At 53.6% G+C, this 21570-nt stretch overlaps 1 protein-coding gene across 7 annotated transcripts in view; it reads left to right on the top strand.

Annotated features, from left to right (window-relative positions):
• Positions 1-21570, top strand: part of SHANK3 (SH3 and multiple ankyrin repeat domains 3) — a 350787-nt gene that overhangs the window by 211846 nt on the left and 117371 nt on the right. For all 7 annotated transcript variants that reach the window (XM_074828192.1, XM_074828195.1, XM_074828198.1 and 4 more), the window contains exon 14: positions 16612-16687. In XM_074828192.1, the coding sequence (XP_074684293.1) occupies positions 16612-16687 (76 nt within the window). The remainder of the gene's footprint in view (positions 1-16611; positions 16688-21570) is intronic.

Raw genomic sequence — 21570 nt, 5'->3', positions numbered from 1 at the left:
TCTGGGCTCATTTCACCCTGAGCTATCGTCTCTCTCTCCCCTGACCCTCACTCCCTCGCGTTTTCCAAAATCACCTTTTGCAGCAGATCCCAACTGTCTCTCCCACCCGGTTTCAGCGGTGGAACAGACCTCACCTGCCGTACCGAGCTCGCTCATCTTCAGGAAGCGACACCCAGAAATTAAAGGGCGAGTTTGGGTGTGTGAAGCAGAATGTGCCAAACGCTTGGGTGCATATGTGCGAGCAGCCTGTTGTCACAGTAACTCGTCCGCGGGCTGGGAGAAGGCGTGAGAACAGAGCATAAGCTCCCCCGTGCACTGCGAGCCTGGAACCTGGCCTTGGTAGAAATCCAAGACTGTTGGGTATCACCTTGCTACTATTTGCCTCTCTGGAGTGGTGTTTGTTTGGGGAGATGCTGCGCCGTCTCCTCTAGGAAACATTCTGTGCCGTTTGTCTGCTTCCACGTACAGACCTGCCTTTGTGGAGAGAAACGCAGGGAAGCTCTTGGCAACCTGCCTTAGGCTGCATCTGAGCCGGTGGGCTGAGGAGCAGACGTAGGGGGTCTGGGTTTCCTGCGGCTGGTTCCCCACTGTCCAGGGACCTACGGCGCTCTGAAGCAGCCCAGCCCACTCTCCAGGGTGGGGGTTCTCGAAGGGCGGGGAGTTCCGCAGCGCTGGGAGAGGCGGGGATGAAGAGCGGGAAGGCGCCGGGGCCGGCTGTGGTCGGGGCTGCGGAGAGCGTCTTGTGGGAGGCTGGGACTGACGAAACTAGGGCTGGTCCCGGGCGTGCAGGAACCGCGGCACGAGTATCTTCTTTGTCAGATCTTTTCCTTTTTATCTGGCTTTGGTCCTGTGGAAGGATGCGGGAGTCGGTGGTGCCCAGGGAACCGCCTGTTCCCTGTGGCAGAGGCCTTTCCTTACTGCTCCTTGTCTGCCCGTTTGTTTATGGCAAGATTTCCAGTTGTTTTCCATCATCATAGCATTTAATTTACTAATACATGAAACCATGTTAACTGAGTTGCTAGTGGACTTTGACATTTCTTCTTTTTCCGAGGAAAGAAAAATAATTTTAAGGGTGGAATACACACCCCCCTCGTATGACAGGGATGTATTTAGTTACTTCCTTGGTATCTGCGGGTAGCAGTGGAGGTGATGGAAGTGTTACCACTTCCCATTGAGGAAAGGCTTTCTGAAGAAAGAGTTAGGAGCTTGAACCACCTTTTTTGATCAATAAATCAGTTTCTTGTGTAAGAAATGTTTTGGAATTGGAACAACTGTTGGGTACTTCACATTATTTACATGTCTAATAGCAAGAGCATCTTGCTGGCTGGGCCTGTCCCCTCGCTGCCTCTCCTGGTGGCCAGCGTAGATACTGGAAGAGCAGATGGTAAAACAACGGAATTTACAAAAAATGACTAGCGTCGCTGTTTCTGAATCATCCAGAACGCATCTTCCCGTGTTGTGTAAGAGAGTCAGGAGTATTTTCCAGGCTGGTACATCAGAGGCAGCAGAGCACGTCACTGCTGAGGAAGATGAGATGTTGGTGTGTGTGCTTGGCCCCAGTGGCTAGAACCCGGGCAGTGTGGCCAGAGCCTGCCCGAGCCTGCCCGCCCTGGGGGAGCGAGGCTCTGCCCCGGGGCTCCTGCCCCGCTCTGCTCGGGAGGGGAGGTTGCAGAAGTCGTTGGCTGTTTCTTTTGGTAGAGGGCACTGTTGTTCTTCACTCGTCTCGGATGCCAACCTCAGGTGATGCAAATGCGTAGGTTGCAGAGGGGGAGGAGGACTGTGGAGGATTTTGGTACCTCAATGAAATACAGCGCTCTGATTTCCTGCAGTGGATTGATCGTCTCCCTCCTGGAGGTCTGCACCAGCCTTTGAGGAGGTCAGCTTGTTCTGTTATGGTTCCCATTTCATAACTTCATCTCTGTGTGTCCTGCATGTGAAGGGACGAGTTCTGTGTTCCACCTTCTCTTTTGTTTTCTTGGTACGTTACGGAGTCTGCCTCGCTTGGCGGTGATCCTGCTGTGGAGAACTCCATCCTAAAACATGCCTGGGGGGTACTGAACGGACGGGGATAGAGCCTCATCCCCCGGGCTCTGGGGGGTGTGTAGGGCGATGGCGTGGGCTTGCAGCTGAGATGCTGTTGGTGCCCTGGGGCCGTTCGTGTGCGTTGGGTCTTGTTGGTTGTAGGGGCTCGCATGTAGCACCCACGTACCTTGGTGTAACTTAGCAGCCATTGCTTTTGACAAATACCTTGCCTTTTGGAGAAAGACTACGCTAGAAGAGGAAGTATGGGCAGCAGGAAACGAAAACATTGTCAGCTAAACTTCCCAGGGCTGGAGAAGGAGAAGCACTGGCTGAGCAGCGAGTGCTGAGCCCGAACACTGCGGGTAATTGGAGTCCCTGCATGGGGAGAAGCTGCTCCTAAGGAGGCGTCTGCCTCGGAGCAGCAGGTTGGAGTCAAAGCGGCGCCAGCCCAGCCTCAGGAACTGCAGCACCGTCCTGAGATCCTCTGCAGGAAGGAAGGTCCCTCTTCCGCTTTCCCAGCTCTTCGAGGCGGTGTTGCAGAAGGCTCAGTGAGAAGATGGACACGCGAACGCTGCGCTGCAGCTGTGCTGGGGAGCAGATCTGCTGCGTGGCAAGCGCCTGCGCTTGGGGACAAGCTCAGAGGTGGCTTTCTCGGAGGATGCCGAGCGACAGCTCCGCACGCCGGACATGGCTGGGGAGTGGCACAAGTGCCACAGACTGCCCTGCCGTGACTCTGCGTTTCACCTTCTGACTTGGAGTTGAGTCTCCTCCTTTGGTCTGTACACGCAGTGGGCCTGGGGAAAGACTTGGGCATGAGCGGAGCTGGAACCCTTCTCTAGCCACCCAGTCACCGTCCATGGCCCAGCCAGCGTGCCCTCAGTGCTCAGACGTCGCCCAGGTAGACAGCCAACCTGAGGAAAGCCCCAAGCCTGGGACAGGAGGAGCGAGGGAAGTGAGGGAGCAAAAGCATGGCACGACCAGCATGGGATTCACTATGGACAAACTGTGCCAGGCATGTGCAATGGCTTCTGCACTGGGGTGGCTGGCTCTGCGCACCAGGAGAGGCCGGGGGCTCTCGTACACCTTGGCTTTTATCAAAGCCTTTGACACAATCCCCTGTGCTGTCCATACAGCCACTTACTTCTACATGGAGAGTGGTGGTGAGAGCAGATCTGCCACCTAAAATAGCTTCCCTGTTAACAGTCAGAGAAGTCTGTCTGCTTTTGCCACGGTTTCTGGGCTGGAGAGAGATGACTCTTCCCGTTTGGCGACTCATAAGGTGACAATTCCCTGACAGAACAGGAAATCAACATTTCGTCCTCTGCAGCTGGAAGGCATGTGTTGAGCTTTCTGCAGCTGACAGGGTCCCGGCGGAGTTACCCCGCAGCCCCTGAGCCAGCGGGAACACGGGCCAGAACGGCTGCAGACCTGGTGACAGCGGAGCTGTAGGTGACGGGGCACCGGCTGACATGGCCAGCCAGCTGCCACTGCAGGACCAGCAAATCAAATCCATCTTCTAGGAGCTCAGATCACCTCCCATCTTCCCCGGAGCCGGTGCACCCTCCAGCCATCCAAGCAGAGCTGCTTGTCCCTGCAGTGTGCATCCCCTGGCTACTTCTATACCAGCATTTTAAAAATCCTCTTGATTTCTCTTTCACTTTTTAGAGTTCCTTCCAAGCTGATCCTGTTTCCATTGTGTTGCTGCTTATGTTAGGCTTTCTCTCTGCCTGTGCTGCCTTTAACCTTGATCCCCTCTTTTTCTCCGAACTTTCCTCCTGTCTTAATTAACCTGCTGCTCTGCTGGCAGCTTCCTCTTGCGGTCAAGAATAAAGGTCAGAGTTATGAATATCCCAAGGCGCTGCTTAGGTTTTAAAGCTAACATCTATTAGATTTGCTGATTTTTTTTCCTCTTCTCAAAGTGGGAACTTAAAGATTTTGACACTAAGTTCTTTCCAGATTCACTTTTCGTTAACATTTCTGGTAACAGAATGCTTCAAACTGTTCCGACCACTTAGCAACAGAACCACAGATGTATCACGAGCAGTTTAGTGGTCGGGTTTAGGTACTACAATTGTGGGCATGAACTCAACGTCCACAATCCTGAAAGCGATGGGTGTAAGAGTGCTGAGGCCAAGCAGGTGCATCAAGGAACAGCACAAAGCCCCGAGATTTCCCATCCCAGTTATGTATCAACCTCCTATCAATGCCTGGGCACTCCCGGCCCGTTCATCTCACCTGTGCTGTGTCTCCAAGGAGTAAGGATGTGGTTCTCTTAAAGCACTCAGGCTGACATTGGAACTGTTCAGAGTGCAAGGGAATTTGAAATGCAAAAAAAGCAGTTGCTTAAAGTGGTTTATCTTGGGCTGATTTGCTTAGGTCTGCAAAAGAAAAAAAAAAAAGCTTGTAGCATTACTTAATTTTAAAAAAACCCACCACATCATGGCTATTTGGCCTCCTGCAGAAAGAATTTGGACTCAGCAGAGCAGTTTTATTGACGCTACAAAGCATAAAGGACAAGAGGCTCCCTGGAACAAAGATTTGTGCTGCTGCACTGGTAGCCTGGGAGGAGAGGAGGTGCTGGCTGTGGGCTCTAAAGGGAGTAACTCTGGATCCTGCATCTCTTGTTTCGGCAAAGCACTAGTCTGCACATGGTGGGCTCAGGCTTATCTGTGCCCTATTCCAGAATTCTTGATGGCAGTCAGTCCTTTTTATTGCCATCTGAATGCTTGACCACAGGTTGGTGGTTTCCAGCTCTGGAAATTTCCTGCTGGTCTGTTGGTGCGGTGTCAGCTGCCATAGTTAGTGTCTTCTGATCGTTCTTGTTTCAGGCTGATTTATGTTTTACTCATTTCTGGCCCTGTGTTTGATACTAGCTCAGACGGTGTGTTAGAGTTGCTGTCTTTTTTTCATCAACTGTATCATTATTAGTTGTTGATATCTTCTGGCACTCTCATACTCTGCACTTCCCATTGTTTTGGTAGCTCAACAGTCTTAAAAGAAATGGATACAAATCCTTTCTATGTCTAGTGCCCTGCTTTTCTCAGTTAACTTTTCCATTTACCTTCTGGAGCTTGCAGCAAGCGTTCATCCAGCTCTGGGCTTCTGGGCAGCTGGTCAATGGTAGAGGCCTCGGGTTGACCCAGCGCTGAGGGATCTGGTGGAGTTGGGAACGGTCAGTGTGAGGTTCATGGTTGGGCTGGAGGATCTTCAAGGGCTTTTCCGACCTGGATGATTCTGGGATTAGGTGCCTGACCTCGGAGCTGGCTGGACAGTGGATCCCAGCGTGTGTGGAAATACCCTTCAGGTTTGCTCCAGGAAGCTTTTTGATTTGGGTGGCTCAAGTTCAGCTCAGAGGGGTCCGAGTCTGGAGGCCTCCAGGAGTGCTTGTCTGGCCACTAGCCACGCAGGGAGCCCGGGTAGTCTCGGTGGTCCCGCTCTGGCCAGGTGTCTCGCCGTGAAGCGTGGGGCATTGGTTAAGGTTAGGTCTCCCTTGGACAACCTAGATCTGCTCTGTAACTGGTTTATGATACGTGCTCTGAAGGTAAAACACGACCCAGAGTTGCTGTTGAGTTCCAGGTGACCCATTTGAGTAATATCAAAATTAGCAACCGAATCAAATCATTAAATAATCAAGTTCTTATTGGGTTTGACATCTGCCTCAAGATCAGCGTCAAGTCTTTCATGCCGTAAATACAAGAGTCGTCCCCACTCATCCTTGAGACACCTGCCCCTGGCTCAGCTTTCTTCTGCTTCTCAGGCTCTGTGTCCCAGGCCTTACTGAAAAGGTTGTTGGTGAGAACCTTAGAGGATCCTGGCTGAGAACTCTTAGCTAGAACTGCTAATTTTAAGGTACTCATCTTTCATAGTTGTTGTTCAGCATCTGCCGTAGTCATCACTAGAATAAGAACTGCATAGTCAATATGCATCACCTTCTCTGTGTGTGACGGAAGAAAAGTCTTGCTCAAAGAGTTTAACATTAACTGCGTTATTTTTCATTATTGTAATAGACAAGCACCACTGCCAGGATACAGAGCCCAGCAACTCTGTTGGTTTGGGGGGTTTTTTTGCATCTTGCAAATTAGTGAAAACTAGAATAAAGCAATATTTTATTGACTCTTCCTCATTTAAAAACCTTTTTAGGGGGAAGTCCACTAGATGTCCTACAAGTCTTTGAAGTAGTCAACAAGCACTGGGACAAGGATTGATAAAGCATATCAGGGCTTTCAAAAAGCTGTTAAGTAGGCTTTCTCAAAGTCTGCTTTAAAAAAAACCCTGAAAGATAAAAAGCAAAGGATAGAAATAAGCAGGCAGGTTCCTGAAATAAGCTGGCCACAGGACTTTCCACATGAGGAGAGACTGAATTAAAAAAAGAGGCAAGTGTGGGGAGATTGGCTGGAAAATATGATGGGAGTCTGAGAAGGCGTGGAAAAGTTGAGTGATTTATTGTTTGTCTAAACATGAGAATTAAGGGACAGTCAGTGAAATTAAGTTAATGCCAGAAAATGAACTAATTCCACACAGCGCAGAGTTGTGGATCTTGCTGCTGCAGCTGGTGCAGATGAAAGGCTCCAAAAGGAGGTGAGGCAGATCCACGGCGGTTGTGTTCTGTAGGTTCGGTAATGATTCGATACTCCCGCTGCTGAGGGGGAAACATTCTTTGTTCAGAGATCTGCACTGACCGCTGCTGTGTGCCAGCATGCAAAGCCTCCCCGGAACCATCCTCCTGGAAGGGAAGGTCTTCCTCCAGACCCTTCCCGCCTGGCGAGTCCTGTAAGTCCTGTGGGGAATGGGCGCACCCCAGTCTTGGTGCCAATCCCAGTTCTCCTGCAGCAGGAGTGTAACGTTTGAGGATCAGCAGACAGAAACACAAATGATGCTCCCCAGACTCGCTGTGGTTGTAGTTCCTGCGCCACTCGCAGTGTCACCATCCTTGGTGGCCCAGTGGGCGCCCGTATCTCCGGACTCTCCGTTCTCCATGGCTGCCCCCGAGTTCCAGGTCGTGCTGTCAGCAGGTTTCCTGGCTTGGCAATGAGCTTTTGCAGGGGACAAATCTCACTTGCCAGCTCCCCCTCTTTACTCTTTGTGATCCCCGCTCTTGGCTGGGTGTTGGGACAGCACTCTCTGAGGAGCAGCTTGTCACAGAGGTGTGAGTCCCTCATGCAGCTCTCTGCTCTCTGTGGGGACCACTGAATATCATTTTGGGCCTCTTCAGCAGGATGACAGATTTCTTGCGTCTTCGCACACTCCAAGCAGTGTGAACATATGTGCTCTTGGATGTCTGTCACCATAGAGCTTCTGTTGAAGTGACCCTGTCCATCAGAGAGGGCAGAACAGACCCTGCTACGTCCATCTGGCACTTCCCTACCCCTGCTAAAGCCTGCACCACTAAAAATAGACCTACCAGAATCCAGGAAAGAACTTGAATTCCCATTATGTACCTTACTTGGACTCTGATGGTCCTGACTGCTACTTGAAGGTCTAGTTCAGCTAAGCCGTTAGGCCAGGACCCAAGAAAATGAGATTCTGTGGGCAAAAGAGCACACTCCAGAGGTATTCCTACTTTCTCGTTTTGCCGGATGACCAGACACGCTTCATTTACGGGCTGTGCCACCCTCAGATAGCTTTAGCTGTGTCTGCGTCCACATGCTCGGTGAACTCCAGGAAGAGCATTACAGGCTTTGGTTAAGATCCAGCTCATAGCCACAACTTCAGCGCAGTCTGCCCTGAGGGCTGTGGGCACTAAAACGTCCCCAGGCCTGGCCCCAGTCCCATCTCAGGGTGATCCTTTTAACTCTGGAGCCCTTACTTTAATGGAAACACCTGGGTTTTGGTGTGACTGTTCCTCTCTGTGCTATCATCTTGTTGAGGACAGATGCAGTGATACTTTCATAGGAAGGTGGCAGTTGTGTCCATGTGCCTGGGGACAAAGGATTCAGCCTGTTGGCATGAGTCAGCACCAGGCGTGCTTCAGCGAGCTGGATCGTCTGCGTGAAAGGTTTCTGCAGGAATCTTTCCCTGGAAGACATGGGGACATCGGTTCTGTCTGCAGAGGGCAAGGATGGTCACACTCCAAGAGTTGGGGTCAATGGCTCCATGTCCAAGTGCAGAGCAGTGACGAGCGGCATCCTCAGGGGTCGGGGTTGGGACTGACGCTGTTTAACATCTTTGTTGGGGACATGGGCAGTGGGATGGAGGCACCCTCAGCATGTTCACCAACGACAGCGAGCTGTGTGGTGACACGCTGAGGGAAGGATCCATCCAGAGGGACATGGACCTGCTCGAGCGGGGCCAGAGGAGGCCATGAAGATGCTCGGGGGGCTGGAGCACCCTCCTGTGAGGACAGGCTGAGAGAGTTGGGGGGTTCAGCTGGAGAAGAGAAGGCTCCGGGGAGACCTTAGAGCGGCCTCCCAGGACTGAAAGGGGCTACAGGAAAGGGGGGAGGGATAGGACGAGGGGGAACGGGTTTAAACTGACAGAGGGGAGATTTAGATGAGATCTAAGGGAGAAATTGTTCCCTGTGAGGGGGGTGAGGCCCTGGCACAGGTTGCCCAGAGAAGCTGTGGCTGCCCCCTCCCTGGAAGGGTTCAAGGCCAGGTTGGACGGGGCTTTGGGCAACCTGGGCTAGTGGAAGGTGTCCCTGCCCGGGGCAGGGGGGTGGCACTGGATGGGCTTTAAGGTCCCTTCCAGCCCAAACCCTCCTGTGATTCTGTGATGAGAAGCATAAATATGACTGAAGTGCTTTTGTCCCATAGAGTGATGCAGTTGGCAGGTGTGGAGATGGTTTTGCATTTGGCATAAAGGGTTTTGGCGTAGATTCAGTGGTGTAAAAGGGAGACGTTGCATATTCTGGAGGGTAGTTGCTGCCACCCACCTCGGTGAAGAGCTTTGCTCTGTCTTCTCAATAACCTCCTCGTGTCCGGGGAGGCAGCTGTTGTTCCTCCCGAAGCTGCCTCCTCCTTGGCACCAGGCAAAGCCCAGTGGCCAGCAGGACCTTCCTGGTCTCGTGGCAGGAGGCTCCTCAGTGCTATAATGGGTGAACACGTCCCTCCTCTGCTCCGCCTGGCGCAGGTTTCCCTGGTCTCGGTGGAAGTGCTTTTGTTCTGGCTTGCTCAGACATGGCAGAAAGAAGCCCCTCGCTGTCTCGGTGTTGTAACACAGAACTTCGGGGCTTGCGTGACCCTTGGGCCATGTCACCGTGTTGTGCAGTGTTGGAGGCTGAGATGGCAAAAGGGTGAAGTGGTGTGAAGCGCTGCGATGGGGTCTGCGGAACCCTGGAGGTCTGGGAAAGTGGGAAAAACACATCAATGTGTAAGCAAAATGCAGCTCGGTGGCACCTCTGCGCAGTCCCATGGGGATGCCGAGCTGCGGGGCCCCGGGGTAGTGCCTGGAGGGTGGCCCTCAGGGGATGCTCTCCAGGGAAAATCGGTTCCTATTTCCCTGCGTTGCAAAGTGGGGAAGGAGCACACTGAGTGCGGGCTGTGCCTGCCCGCTGCCGCCTCTGGGCCGCTTTGCCCCCTTCCCATCGCGCGTGGCAGCCGTGTCCCTGCGATGGTGGACGGGCACTCCTGCAGGTGTGCGGGAGAACACGCCTGGCCCGGGCTGTGCTGAGGAATTCGGTCTTCTGTGGCATCAGCCCAGCCATGGTCCCATGACGGGAGGTGACTCCTGTCCCTGGAGGGGTGACATGTGCCAGGCGGCAGCGGAGATGCGGTACAGTGACCCCGGCTGTCGGGACCGGAGCGAGGTGTTTGCCTGGGGCTTCGCTCTCGGGTAGGGCCCTCGCACTTCCCAGTCCCCCGTTTGCTGTGCATGGTCTGGGGTGAGGAGCCCCAACGAGCTGCACTGGGTGATGGTCCTGCGGTGGCCTGGGCGCCAAGGAGACGGCGTCGCCCACCTCCCGCCTGCCCCAGCACGGGGCAGTGGTGTGGAACCGGCAGGATTGGGCATTGACCGGCACCATTGGCACAAATGATCTTCCCTGCAGGTAGCCAGCGGCTTGCTGGGAGTTCCTGATCCTCATAGATTTGTTTTATATCTATTTTTTCAAAAAAAACTTGTGATGGTTTAGCCCCTGCCGGGGTCTGAGACCACGCGGCCGCTGCCCCTCCCCCACAAAGGGAGTGAAATACAAAGCCCCAAGACTGAAATAAGGAAAAGTTTAATACAACAGTGCAATAGCAACACAACCAACAACAACAATAACAATAACAGTAATAGTGATGGCAATTAACAGAGCAAAATAGCTACCAAATACAGCAGTGGGAAGCACGATGTACAAAACCACGAGTGCACCGCGCTCCCGCACCAGGAAAAATGTGACCTGCCAGGATGTGACGTCAGTCCGCATGGTATCTGAATAACCCGGCTAGAGCTCCCCCCCCACTGCTGGGGAAACTTATCCCTATCCTGGTTAAACCAGGACAGTTTTATATCTATTTTTTAAAAAAAAACAAACGAAACAATGAACCAGAAGAAGACGACCCGTAGCAGGGTGGTGTTGTCATGCCCCTTCCCCTGGTGCTGCGGAGCCTCTTCTGAGAGCCGTGTCCTGCTGAGTTCATGGGGCAGCATCTCCAGAGCAAGCAGTTACCTGGGGAGCTGCTGCTGGTGCTTCCCCCAACACATCGCGGCCTCGGGGAGACTGTGGGCGAGCACTGCCTGCCCCGGGCACCCCGGCCCCACGCGGAGGGCAGGCGAAGTCCCAGAGTCCCCCCATGAGGGTGTTGGGCTGTCAGAAGCAACTACAGCTGCCTGGATGGCACTTCTGGAAATACTGTTGCTGCAGAAATGTGGGTAAATCCACATGGAATAGCTGTGGAGACCTTCTGCTGCACATCCCCTCCTTGGGCCCTGCCCTGCTGCGTTCGTGACTTTAACTGATCTCCCCGCTCCTCTCTGGCTGCCAGCCTGGCCGTTAAGTCCCCGGGAGAGGTAATGCACAGATGCTGCTCTCTGACTCATAGTTATTTGAGAGTAGACTTTCATTTTATTTGCATTTTTTCAGTTACAGATAAGCTGAAAACTCTAACAAGCATAATTGTATTGCAAGCATAACTCATAAATTAAGGGCAAGAGGGACTAATACAATTATCTCTTCTGTGCATTCGTGTAACGCGGGCCAAGGTTTCACCAAATGTATCATATCTTGTATGTAAATTATTGTATGATACAGCAAGGCTCCTAAAAGTATTCACTCTCAGAGAAAAGTTGTGTTTGAACTCCATAGGATCAGTCATGGGGAAAGCATAAATTAGTTAACCATTCCGCATAAAATACAGTAATACCACAAATCACTAAGTAAATACATTCTTGGGCTTTTCTCTGGTTCCAGTCAGCAGATGCAGGTGCCGCAGGGACGTGAATTAGTTCACTCTCCCGGCAGCCCTGTGGGAAGGGGAAGAGTCATACTTCAAGGGTTTCCATGCTTTCTTGCTCTTGAAATAAGGCTCGTGGCTGCAGCGGGCAGAGCCCCCGCCTGGGCAGGACCCGCTGCTGCCCCGGGAGCGCGGGCCAGTGGTGGCCGCGGCGGGCGATGGGGGCGACGTGCTCCCGCCTGCGCTGGCTCCTCTGCGCGGGAGCGTCGGGCTCCGCTCTGGTCCCCGGCACTGCATGTCCCCCCCCAGCACAGTTCCGTGTTGCTTCTGCAGTATTTCCCTTTCCTGTCACTGCCGGCGCTCTGCGGCCGCCCCAGCCAGATTGGCTGCCTGGCACGGAGCCTGGAAGCGGCTTTAATCGTGGTGGCATCTGCTCGTCGGCCCACTCGGAGTCAGGCGCTGGCGAGCGCCGCTCGGGGCGCGTGGGTGAATCCCCATGGGCCGCAGTGCTGCGGCTGCCGCGCCGGGGGGGCAGGGGGGCAGGGGGGCTGCTGCTCGGACCCCGCAGCTCCCCCACCAATTCCTCGATTCTCCCTCAATTCCTTATCTGCCTCACGACTCGATGGTTTGCGCTGACCTTGACCTCTCCGGTGGTTTGATGTAGCTCTTGGGTGATAACCGTAACGTCCCTGCTCTGCGTCGAATGGTTAAAGAGTTCAGTTTCCAAAAAACGACTCGTCATTCTTCGCCCAGAGCTGCGGTGCCGCTGCGCTGGCCCAACAGGCGGGCGGCCAGGGGCACGGGGAAGGTGCCTGTTGGGGCCTTTGTTTGGGGTGCTTCTGCCTGTCCCCTGGGAGAACGCCTGCTGCTGAGGTGCTTGTGACAGAGGAGCAGTTGGTCAGAAACAGATGATGGAGAAGAAATTGCTGCCAATAATTTGAGGTGCGTAAATCTTGCATTTAATAAGATTAACTGGTATTTAGAAATGTAATTCCAACATTCTGTAGAAACAAAAAGGTGCATTTTCACATTCTATAAGAGTTATTTTTTTTTCTCTTTGCAACCCAATGTTGGTGCCTGAGAAGAGAGAGGATGGGGGCAGTCCAGGTGCTTGGGGATGCCTGGGAATGCACCCAAGCTTCTTGTCAGTCTGCTCTGGCCTAGGAGGGCTCTGTTGGGTCAGCCCGTGTGAGCTGCTTCTCTCCCAGAACCTTTCCTGTGGCACGTCCAGACTGCCTCTGGCCAGCCACGGCGTGTTAACATCCCTGTGTTTTTATCTAATGTTAGACTTACGTAGAGAGAATTGCCTTTTAAAAACTCGACCGAAGCGCTTTGCAGGCAGCGTACAGCGCAACTCCAGTACAGCCTGCGCCCATCCACATGCTCCTCCTGGTTTCCCAGCCATAGTTTTCCAGCGTTCGGTATTCCCCATTCCCGTTGCCCTGCCTGTGCCAGTCCTTTTGGGCTGCCTGTGCTGCTGTGTGCGTCAGGATGAGCCCCTGCCACCCCCTGGCCCACAGGGCTCCCTCTTCTCTAAATACAGAGCCTCCCTCTCCACCCTGTCCCCAAGCACTTCGCTCCTCTCCATCCATCAGCCTCCGTCCCCGCTGCCTCCGTGACGGCTCCATTAAACACACGCTCGGCAGCGGCTATATTTAGGAGTCGGGAAGAGAACGAGCCTTTGGGCTGCGGACAGCCCATAAATCCAGCTCTTGTCACCAAACCACCGTTCTTTTATCTGGAATGAGATCGATAGAGGTGTTTGCAGATGAGGTACAAGTATCTGTGCACGCGTGGAGGGAGGGAGGGGCTGAGGAGGAGGAGGCAGAGTAGGGTGGAGGAGCGGGAGGAGAAGGGGCCGAAGCACGAGTGCGCGGGGCCGGGGGAGCCGGAGTTCCTGAAGGCAGGAGTGGGGAGAAGCGAGGCGGGAGAGGGGCACCTGCCTGACCAGGGTTTGCTGTGCCGCAGCATGTCCCTCCCTCCCTCCCTCCCTCCCTCCCTTCCTCCCTCCCAGGGCTCTGAGGGGACTGCAGACGTCTCTCACGAAGCGTCTTCGTGTGCGGTGAGGTGGAGAGGGTGGATGTGCTCGCCATCACCGTCGTGACCCGTGGGGGCTGCGCCACACCAGCACCTCCATGGGACGCCTCTTCCTCCCCACCTCCCCCCTCCCACTTTTCATACATCCGTGTCAGGTTGTAAAGAGTTGTGGGCGCCAACCTGTCTGCAGGCGCAACAAACGAGGCTTGTTCTGATGTTTTAGGTATTTTTTAGGCCTCTGCAGTCTTGCCTTATTCCCCAGCGGGAAGCGGTGGGGGAGCCCCGCCGTGCCCGGGGTGTGCGGGCAGAGCCAGAGTGGGGGCTGCTCCTGGGCGCTCCCACAGCAGCAGGGAAGGAGCCGGCGTGTGGGGCAGGTGCTTCCCTGCAGCACAGCCGCAGTGTGCTGGGGGTAGAGTCTGGTATATCCCCACCACCACCCCCCTGGAGCTGAGAGCCCTCTGCAGGGTGAGGAGCTGCCTCAGATGATCCGGGCAAAAGGGTTGTATCTCCTTTAACTCTGTGGCGTGTTGCTGTGCTGATCAGTCCCTAACACCTCTCTTTCTCGGTGTAGCTTGTCTCTTCGCCAGTAAGATTTAACTCCTTGGTTCTTTGAGACAGTTTTTCCCAGGACCGCAGGGACGGGGCTCGGTGGACGACCACCTAATCAGAAGATTCACAGGGAGCCATCAGCCCCCCTTGCACCATCAGGCTCCAAGAAATCTCCCTCTGGATTAGGTAAAGGCATCAGGCGACATGCAGCGGCGAGGCTGGAGCAGCGCGGCGGATCCCCCGGCTGCTCCCTGCACGCGATGCCCCCGAAACACTCCCGAGCCCTGGCACCACAGGGCGGGCTGCAGCTCGCCTGGCGCCAGCATCCTGGTCCACGTGTCCTGGTCCCCCCCTGTGCCGGCGCTCGCTGGGGGTGCTGTGCCCTTGCATCTGTTGGGGGGGATCGCTGGAGCACCTGTGTTCATCTCTGTGATGCTGCATGTCCCGTGCCTTGGCGTCTCACTGTTTTGACCACATGCTCCTTGGTAAAATAAACGTTCTGAGCACGCCCCCCCTGTACGCTTGTATTTGCTCATGAGGTGTATACCTGTACTGCTCTGCTAATGCACTATGCGCACTGCAAAGCACACGCAAAAATACAAACTGAAAAATAGTGAGATAAAGATGGGATAAACACCACTTAAAAATATTTTAAAATTTTATTAATGGTACAAAAAATGTTTTCTTCCCGCACCCCAGGATTGTCTGGCGTGCCCCACTTTGGAGGCTGCTGCTGCAGGAAGGAGAGCCAGAACCGTAAAGCATAGGGTGTTATTCCGGGGGGAGCAAGTGCCAGCGTGCCAGGGCTGTGCTTCAGCTCCTCTGAGATGGAAAAAGCTAAAAAAAACCCCAAAACCACAAATACGCAAGAGGAGCAGAAAAACAAGAACCAGGAAGGGGAGAAAAGCAAGGCTGTGTTTCCAGTAGTATAAACAAGTGCTGCATTTGGTGGTTTTAGTTCTAAACTTTGGAAAAGTTAATTGTTCTTTCAGCCTTGCCAACAGTAAAGGCGTTTTGCTGCGGGAGGGAGGCGCGTGCCGCGGGTGAGTTCCCCAAGAGCAGGGCGCTGTGCGGTGCCCGTACCCTGCGCAGAGGCACCGCCGGGGCCGGCAGCCAAGGACGCCCCGTGCCGGGCAGGGCGGCGGGTGCTGCTGCCCCGAGGGCTGTCGCCTGACCCCGCAGTGGGAAATGGCCGTTGTGGCGACTGGGGCAGCATTTCCCTCTGCCAGCAGCAACGGTCTCATCTGGTCGTGAGACCGGGATGAGAGGTTTGAGAGTGTGTCCTGTCCTGAGCTTAAACAGAGCTTGCTGGATCAACAGTGCTGTAATAACAGGAAAAACCACCCCCCTGCTTTTGCAGCCCTTTCCCACTGGCTGTTGCCATTCTGAATCCCAATGCAGGTTCATTTTGGTTGTTACTGCCCCGGTGCAAACAGTTTGTGTCCCTACTGAAGAAGAAAGGTGAGTCTAGTCTGTGCTTTGGCCTTTATTTCCTCTCTTACTCCTCCCCTTTGCACACTCCTTCTAGCCGACGGCCCTAGTCAGCTCATTTAAAGACCTGCTGAAGTTAAACCTGACCAGCAGCCTGCGGTAGCGTGAGCAGCACCGAGGGCTTCGGAGGAAAGTGGTGAGACAGCAGAGGAGTGGAGTTACCTGCCCCGTCCCCCGCCTGCAGCCACGGATGGGTTGGCTCAGGGTAACGTGCCCAGTCGGGGTGGGACGAGGACCTTGTTGCTCTCTGCAGGACGAGTGTGCGGCAGCAGTCCTGGGTCATGCAAGATATTGCTTTGGTGGTGTGATGCAAATTCCTTCTGTGTATGGAGACTGGTGGCTGGGAATGTCTGGCTTAAATTCTCCTTTTACATCTCTGCCATGTCTCCTCTTAAGCCGTTCGCTCAGGCTGCGTTTTAGATGCCTGCAGTGGCACCTCTGTCTGCGCAGCCGTGGGTCGGGCTGTCCTCCCTCAGCGGCCGCAGCTGCAGGCCCTGGCATCTCTGTTGTCAGATTGGGCTGGCAGGTTCTCTGGCTTCTTCACACTTCTGAGGCAGGCAGGGAGGCTCCTGGGTTCTTAAACCCTAAAGGGGCGATTCGGTCCAACAAGTTGGGCCTGAAACACCTGCTGCCCGGACGTCGGCCAGCGCGCTGCTGGGGATGTGCCAGTGGCTAATAGATGAGAGGTAGCAGAAGTCTCTCTGCGTTCCCAGCTTTCCCTGCTGAACTCCTGGCAGCTGGTGAGCGCAGGGAGCACCCAGGAGGAGGAAGAAGGCAAAGCAGGACTGTTGCCCCTCTCCTGCGGGAGCTGCGTCCCTCTGCGCTGAGGCAGGCGAGACTGATGTGGCCAACGGAACAGGGGAAGGGATCTGGCTGCTGCCCGGGACGTGGAGTGCGTGTTTGCCTTACCAGTGTGGGTTCTTGCCTGGGAGTCTTGGGGAAATTTGATGCCTTGATGTGGTTTAGAAGTTTTGGTGAAGAGCTGTTATATTCATGGAAGCTGCTTGTGAGCACACGGGACCCTACACAAGCGTGCGCAGGACTGACCACGCTGTCACCCGTCTGCACACAGATCACAGGTGAATACTTGCATGGAGGTGGGGTTCACCCTGTTTGTAGACACGTCGGGGAGGCAGAGACAGCAGAGAAGTGTTCCTTTAACTCTCAGCTTTGTGATGTGTCTTTTTTTTTCTTGTAGAAACCAGAGAAGACAGAACAAAGCGTCTCTTCCGACATTATACTGTGGGCTCTTACGACAATTTCACCTCTCACAGGTAAGCGTCGGCATCTTCGCTTTGTGATTACGAGATTCATTGCCATGGAAAAAGTAACTCCTTTTCCTGAAAGAGCAGTATTCGTTGTTTTGATTTCATGAGAAGGAGACTTTTCTGGTTGTTTTGGTCAGTTCAGTTATAGTCTAAATTATAAGTCCTAGATAAAGCTTAGGCGAATAAGATGTTGAAGCTTCGGGGCAGTCGGGCTTACGTCACACTTGAGAATTTTTGGTGTGCTCCGGGAGCTGAAGAACATGCGTGGGATGCAGGTGCAGAGTTACAGCTTGGCTCCGAGGGGGAGGAGAGGGTGCTGTTTGCAGGGATGGCATGAGGAGAGCCGTGACTCCAGCCCGTCGGCAGCACCGCTCTGCGGCCGGGGCGACGGGGCCGTTCACCGGCTGCTCCACTCCGTGGAACCGAGCGTGCTCGCCTCAGCGCGGAGCCCGACCTGCGGGAAGGTGCTCGGACTCAACAGGGAATCGGTGGCGAAAGCCGGAGCGACGGCGCGGGCTTGGGCTTGGGCTTGGGCGCGCGTGCCTGGCGACGTGTTCGTAGGAGGCTGGGCTGCAGGGACGGGTCTGCTGGTTGGATTCAGGGGTATCTCTGGGCGCTGGGTTCTGTGTTGGAGGGGGAACGTAGGGTTACTCCGTGGAATACGATCTCTGCTTGCAGTCCGGCTTTAGCGCTCTTAAAAACTAGCTGTCGTTAAAGTAATTGGGTGGGCATTATTGCTTATGACGTGACAGCAGCAAATTGTGGGAATTCATTATACAAAAGCTGTTATCCTGACGTCTTGGAGCTTACCCACGAAGTGGTGAATGTGTTCTGGTTTACTGAGCTTCTTACCCAAATCTGTCTCCCTGGGTCTGAGCACTTTCTACTCAAAATAATGTGTGTGACTTGTTTTGATTTTCAAAAATCCTGTGACACGCTTCTTCAGGGCTGTTTATATTCTTAACTGATCATGGTGTGAAAGAGAAAATGCTGCTCTGACTCAGAAAAGAGTGAAGAAGAAAAACAGAGGAGAAAAATGGTCCGTTTGCACCATGGCCAAATGCTGCAGGGAACCCCCAGAAGGTCTGTGCTGGGGTCATTGGTACCATAGAAATAGGTCAGAATTTGCAGATGAGTCAAAATTACATTCCTTAAGCAAAAGAAGAGTAGGTGGATGGGATTGCATCAGGCTGAGTTGATAAACAATGCGATAATAAAATAAATTTATTCTGGCGCATGCAAGATAACACGCACCAGAAGAAGCACTGGGAGGTACTCTTACCTATTAAAGATTATTCAGCTCTTCACAATTCCTTAGGAATAAAGATCTGACATCACTGTGACATCACAGTGAAAACATCATCCTTAGCGCTGAGGCACAAAAAACCGGACCAAAGAGTAAGTCAGAAAGTACGATGAAAGCAGTTGTGAAGGAAGGTCAGTGGTGACACTGGGTACTGGATGATAAAACAGCACAGAAAAACAGAAAGTAATACATATGGGGAAAAAAACAGTGGTAGTATTTCATATGCACTGAAGGCGTTGGACTGGCTTCTGCTCAGGAACAAGATTTGGGGGTTACTTTGATTCCAGTCCAAATCTGCAAAAGCAAATTGAATTTTTTGAATTGCTAGCAAAGGAAAAAAGAACAAAATGGAAATTGTAATTATGAATATCTTTGTATAAATCTGTACTATACCCACATCTTGGAACCTGCGTGCAGTTCCGGTCTTTCAGACCAAAGTAACACTTGAGAAGCTGGCAGAGAAAACTAACGGGTTCTCAGAAGTGTGACAATCTTCCATAAGAGGTGAGACTAAATAGACTGAAACGCTCGAGCTTGGGAAATGATGCTGGAGGAGAAGGGCTTTGGTAGAAGTCCACAAATGAGTGATACGGAAAAGGTGAACCAGAGACAGTTGATCTTTGTATCCTCCCGTGCAAGAACGTGAGGTACTGAATGGAACAAGTACGTGGTTCTTCACCTCATGTACAATTAACCTGTGCGGCGCCTTGCTGAGTGACGCACTGAGTGCTAAAATCTGACAGGGGTTCAGAAAGCAGCAGGACAAATGCAAGGAAGAAAAATCATTTGCAGGCTTCTGAATATGAAGCATCCATGTCCGCCTCAGGGACTCGCTTATCACGCGGCAGCGGAGGTCGGGAGCGCGTGGCGGGGAAGCGTCGCTGTGTTCTCGCTCTGCTCCTCTTTCCTCGGCATGTTCCCACTCTGGGCTGTGGCTGGCAGTTGGGAGGACATGGGCCTCACACGGCACGGGCGAGGTGGCCCAAAGCTTCTCTGAAGCCCAAAGAGAGGTTTGCTAGCCCTACAGGGAGCGGATCTCAAGGCGTGGCCTTGTCCTTGATACCTTCTGTGACTGCTGAAATGGCCGACAGTGGTCCTATTCCTGGGCTCTCAACTCTTCACTCTGTGATAGAGGAAGCCTGGGCATCTGACCTGAATGTCTTGAGAGCAGGCTTTAGCCTCTTCAGGAACGGCCCATCCTGACAAGTAGGAGATCAGGCAGGGGCAGCAGAGGCCTGCGGGATGCACGGGGAGCTCCTCGCTGAACTCAGACTCAAGAAGGAGGTGTTCAGGGAGTGGGAGGTGTATAGAAATGCTGCCCAATCCTGCCGGGATGAGGTTAGGAAAGCCAAAGCCCACCTGGAGACGTATCTGGTGAGGGATGTGAAGGGAAACAGGAAAGAATTCTGCAAGTGACACCAGCAGCCAAGGGAAGACTAGAGAAAGCTTCTGTCCACTGCCGAATGGGGTGGGGACCCCAGTGATGGAGGACAAGGAGAAGGCTGAGGTACCAAATGCCGCCTTTGCCTCAGTCTTTACTGGTAAGACCAGCCTTTAGCAATCCTTCTGCAGCGAGGTGGCTGGCTCGTTGGGTGAGGGCAGAGCGGCGGATGTTCTTTATCTTGACTCCAGCAAGGTTTTTAGCACTGTCTCACGTAAGGCCCTCAGAGATAAGGTGACAAAGTACGTTTACGTAAGTGGAGAGGGAGGCGCATTGAAAACTGTCTGAATGACCAGGCCCGGAGGGTTGTGACCAGTGGCACAAAGTCCAGTTGGAGGCCAGTCATTAGTGGAGTACCTCAGGAGTCAGTACTGGGGACAATACTGGGGGCAGTACTGAGCAACACCTTCATTAACGGCCTGGGGCAGAGTGTTCCCTCAGCAAGTTTGCAGCCAGTATGAAACTGGGAGGAGTGGCTGATGCAGCGGGGGGTGTGCAGCCATCCTGAGGGACCTGGGCAGGCTGGAGAAACGGGCACAGGGGAACCTCCTGAAGTTCAACCAAGGGAAGCGTAAAGTCCTGCATCTGGGGAGCCTCCAACTGGGGACATGTTAAAAACTTGACTGGCCATGGTCATGGAATTATAGAATGGTTTGGGTTGGAAGGGACCCTTAAAGGTCATCCAGAAACCCCCCCGCCATGGGCAGCGCCATCTTCAACTCGATCAGGCTGCTCCGAGCCCCGTCCAACCCGGCCTTGAATGTTTCCAGGGATGGGGCATCTCCCACCTCGCTGGGCAGCCTGGGCCTGGGCACACTGCTTGAGCAAGGAGCTTGGGCCAGATGATCTCAAGAGCCCCCTTCCAAGCTCAGCCGTTCTGTGAGGTTCATAACTGGCAGATGTGGACTGATGCAGCTTTTGACTCCTCTTGTTGAGCTGCGTCTTCACAGTTGTGACCCTGCTGTTGGGACAGTTATTTCTGGAATTGCACGTGCTCCCAGAATCCCTTCCCAGCTCAGGCCCCTTGTCCAGGCCCTTTCCTTCAGGCCACTTTGTTTTCTGTGTAAGGCAAAACACAAACCATACTTAAGAGAAATGTGCTCGCCTGTGGTCTGCGGGTCCTATGTTGCTGCAGAGGAGCCCGTCTTGGCTCTGGCATGTTCCTGTTTTCCCTCTAAGCTGGGGAAAATCCCCTCCACCGCCATGTGCAGGCCACAGGGGTTTTTGTCTGAAGAGCCTGTGATGAGGAGGAGGGTGCTGGGCAGGATGGTGGAATGGAGTTGTCTCCCACAGGGGAGTAAGTAGCCATCCCATCTTCCTAACTTAGTGTCCCTCATGGTAGAGGGCAGTGGGGAGCAGAGTGTGTGGGTTGTTCTGGTGCTGGCAGTTTTGCCCAGAGTGGCCCCGTTTCCCCAGAACTGACTGGCAGAGAAGGGGGGGAGGTCGTGTGTGTACGTGTGCACCTTCAGCTGCACCCATAGCCAAGAGGAAGAACACGTCCTTCGGCCCTGAAGTCCTCCAGGGCTGTGTCGGGAGGATGTCAGGGCTCTTCTGGACCCAGTCATCTGGGTCCCCTTGCAGATCATAGTCTAGCTGGTCTTGGCGCTCGCCGGCAGTTGCTGCACACAAAGCACTGATGAACTGGATAAACTGGACTGCCCTGCTGAAGTGAGACTGGGGTCTGCTGGGACCAGTAACAGTGCCGACACCGGCTGTGAAAACTTGGGCTTTTGACAGATTTTGGTGGGTTGAATTGGAACAGACTGGAGGATTTTTAACCCCCAGTATGGTGCGTAGTCACACAACATGAGGCGTGGGGCCGGCCGCTCCGGAGCAGCTGCAGGTCCCGCAGGCCAGCGCCATGTGCTGCACGGTGGCCAAGGGCAGGTGCTTCGTGTGGTTATGAGAACAGAATGAGCAACCCAAAATATTATTCCTGCCTGCAGCAATTTTCCGTTCAGAGTCTTCCTGAGCCAGAGGCAATGTCTTTGTATTTAATAGCCTTTAATGGATCGTTATTCCGTTAATTTGCCCAGTGACATGCGCCTTGAGTGCTTTTACTCTCCTGAAATGGAGAAGGAGCTCGGGTTGGCTTTGGTGGAGATGGTGAGACAGTGGTGGTGCTGAACCGGGGGGTGCTGC

The sequence above is a fragment of the Strix aluco genome, chromosome 5 (genome assembly GCF_031877795.1).
Source record: "Strix aluco isolate bStrAlu1 chromosome 5, bStrAlu1.hap1, whole genome shotgun sequence".
NCBI lineage: Eukaryota > Metazoa > Chordata > Aves > Strigiformes > Strigidae > Strix > Strix aluco.
Note: the sequence above shows the minus strand (reverse complement) of the source record. Positions and strands in the feature narration are given on the sequence as shown.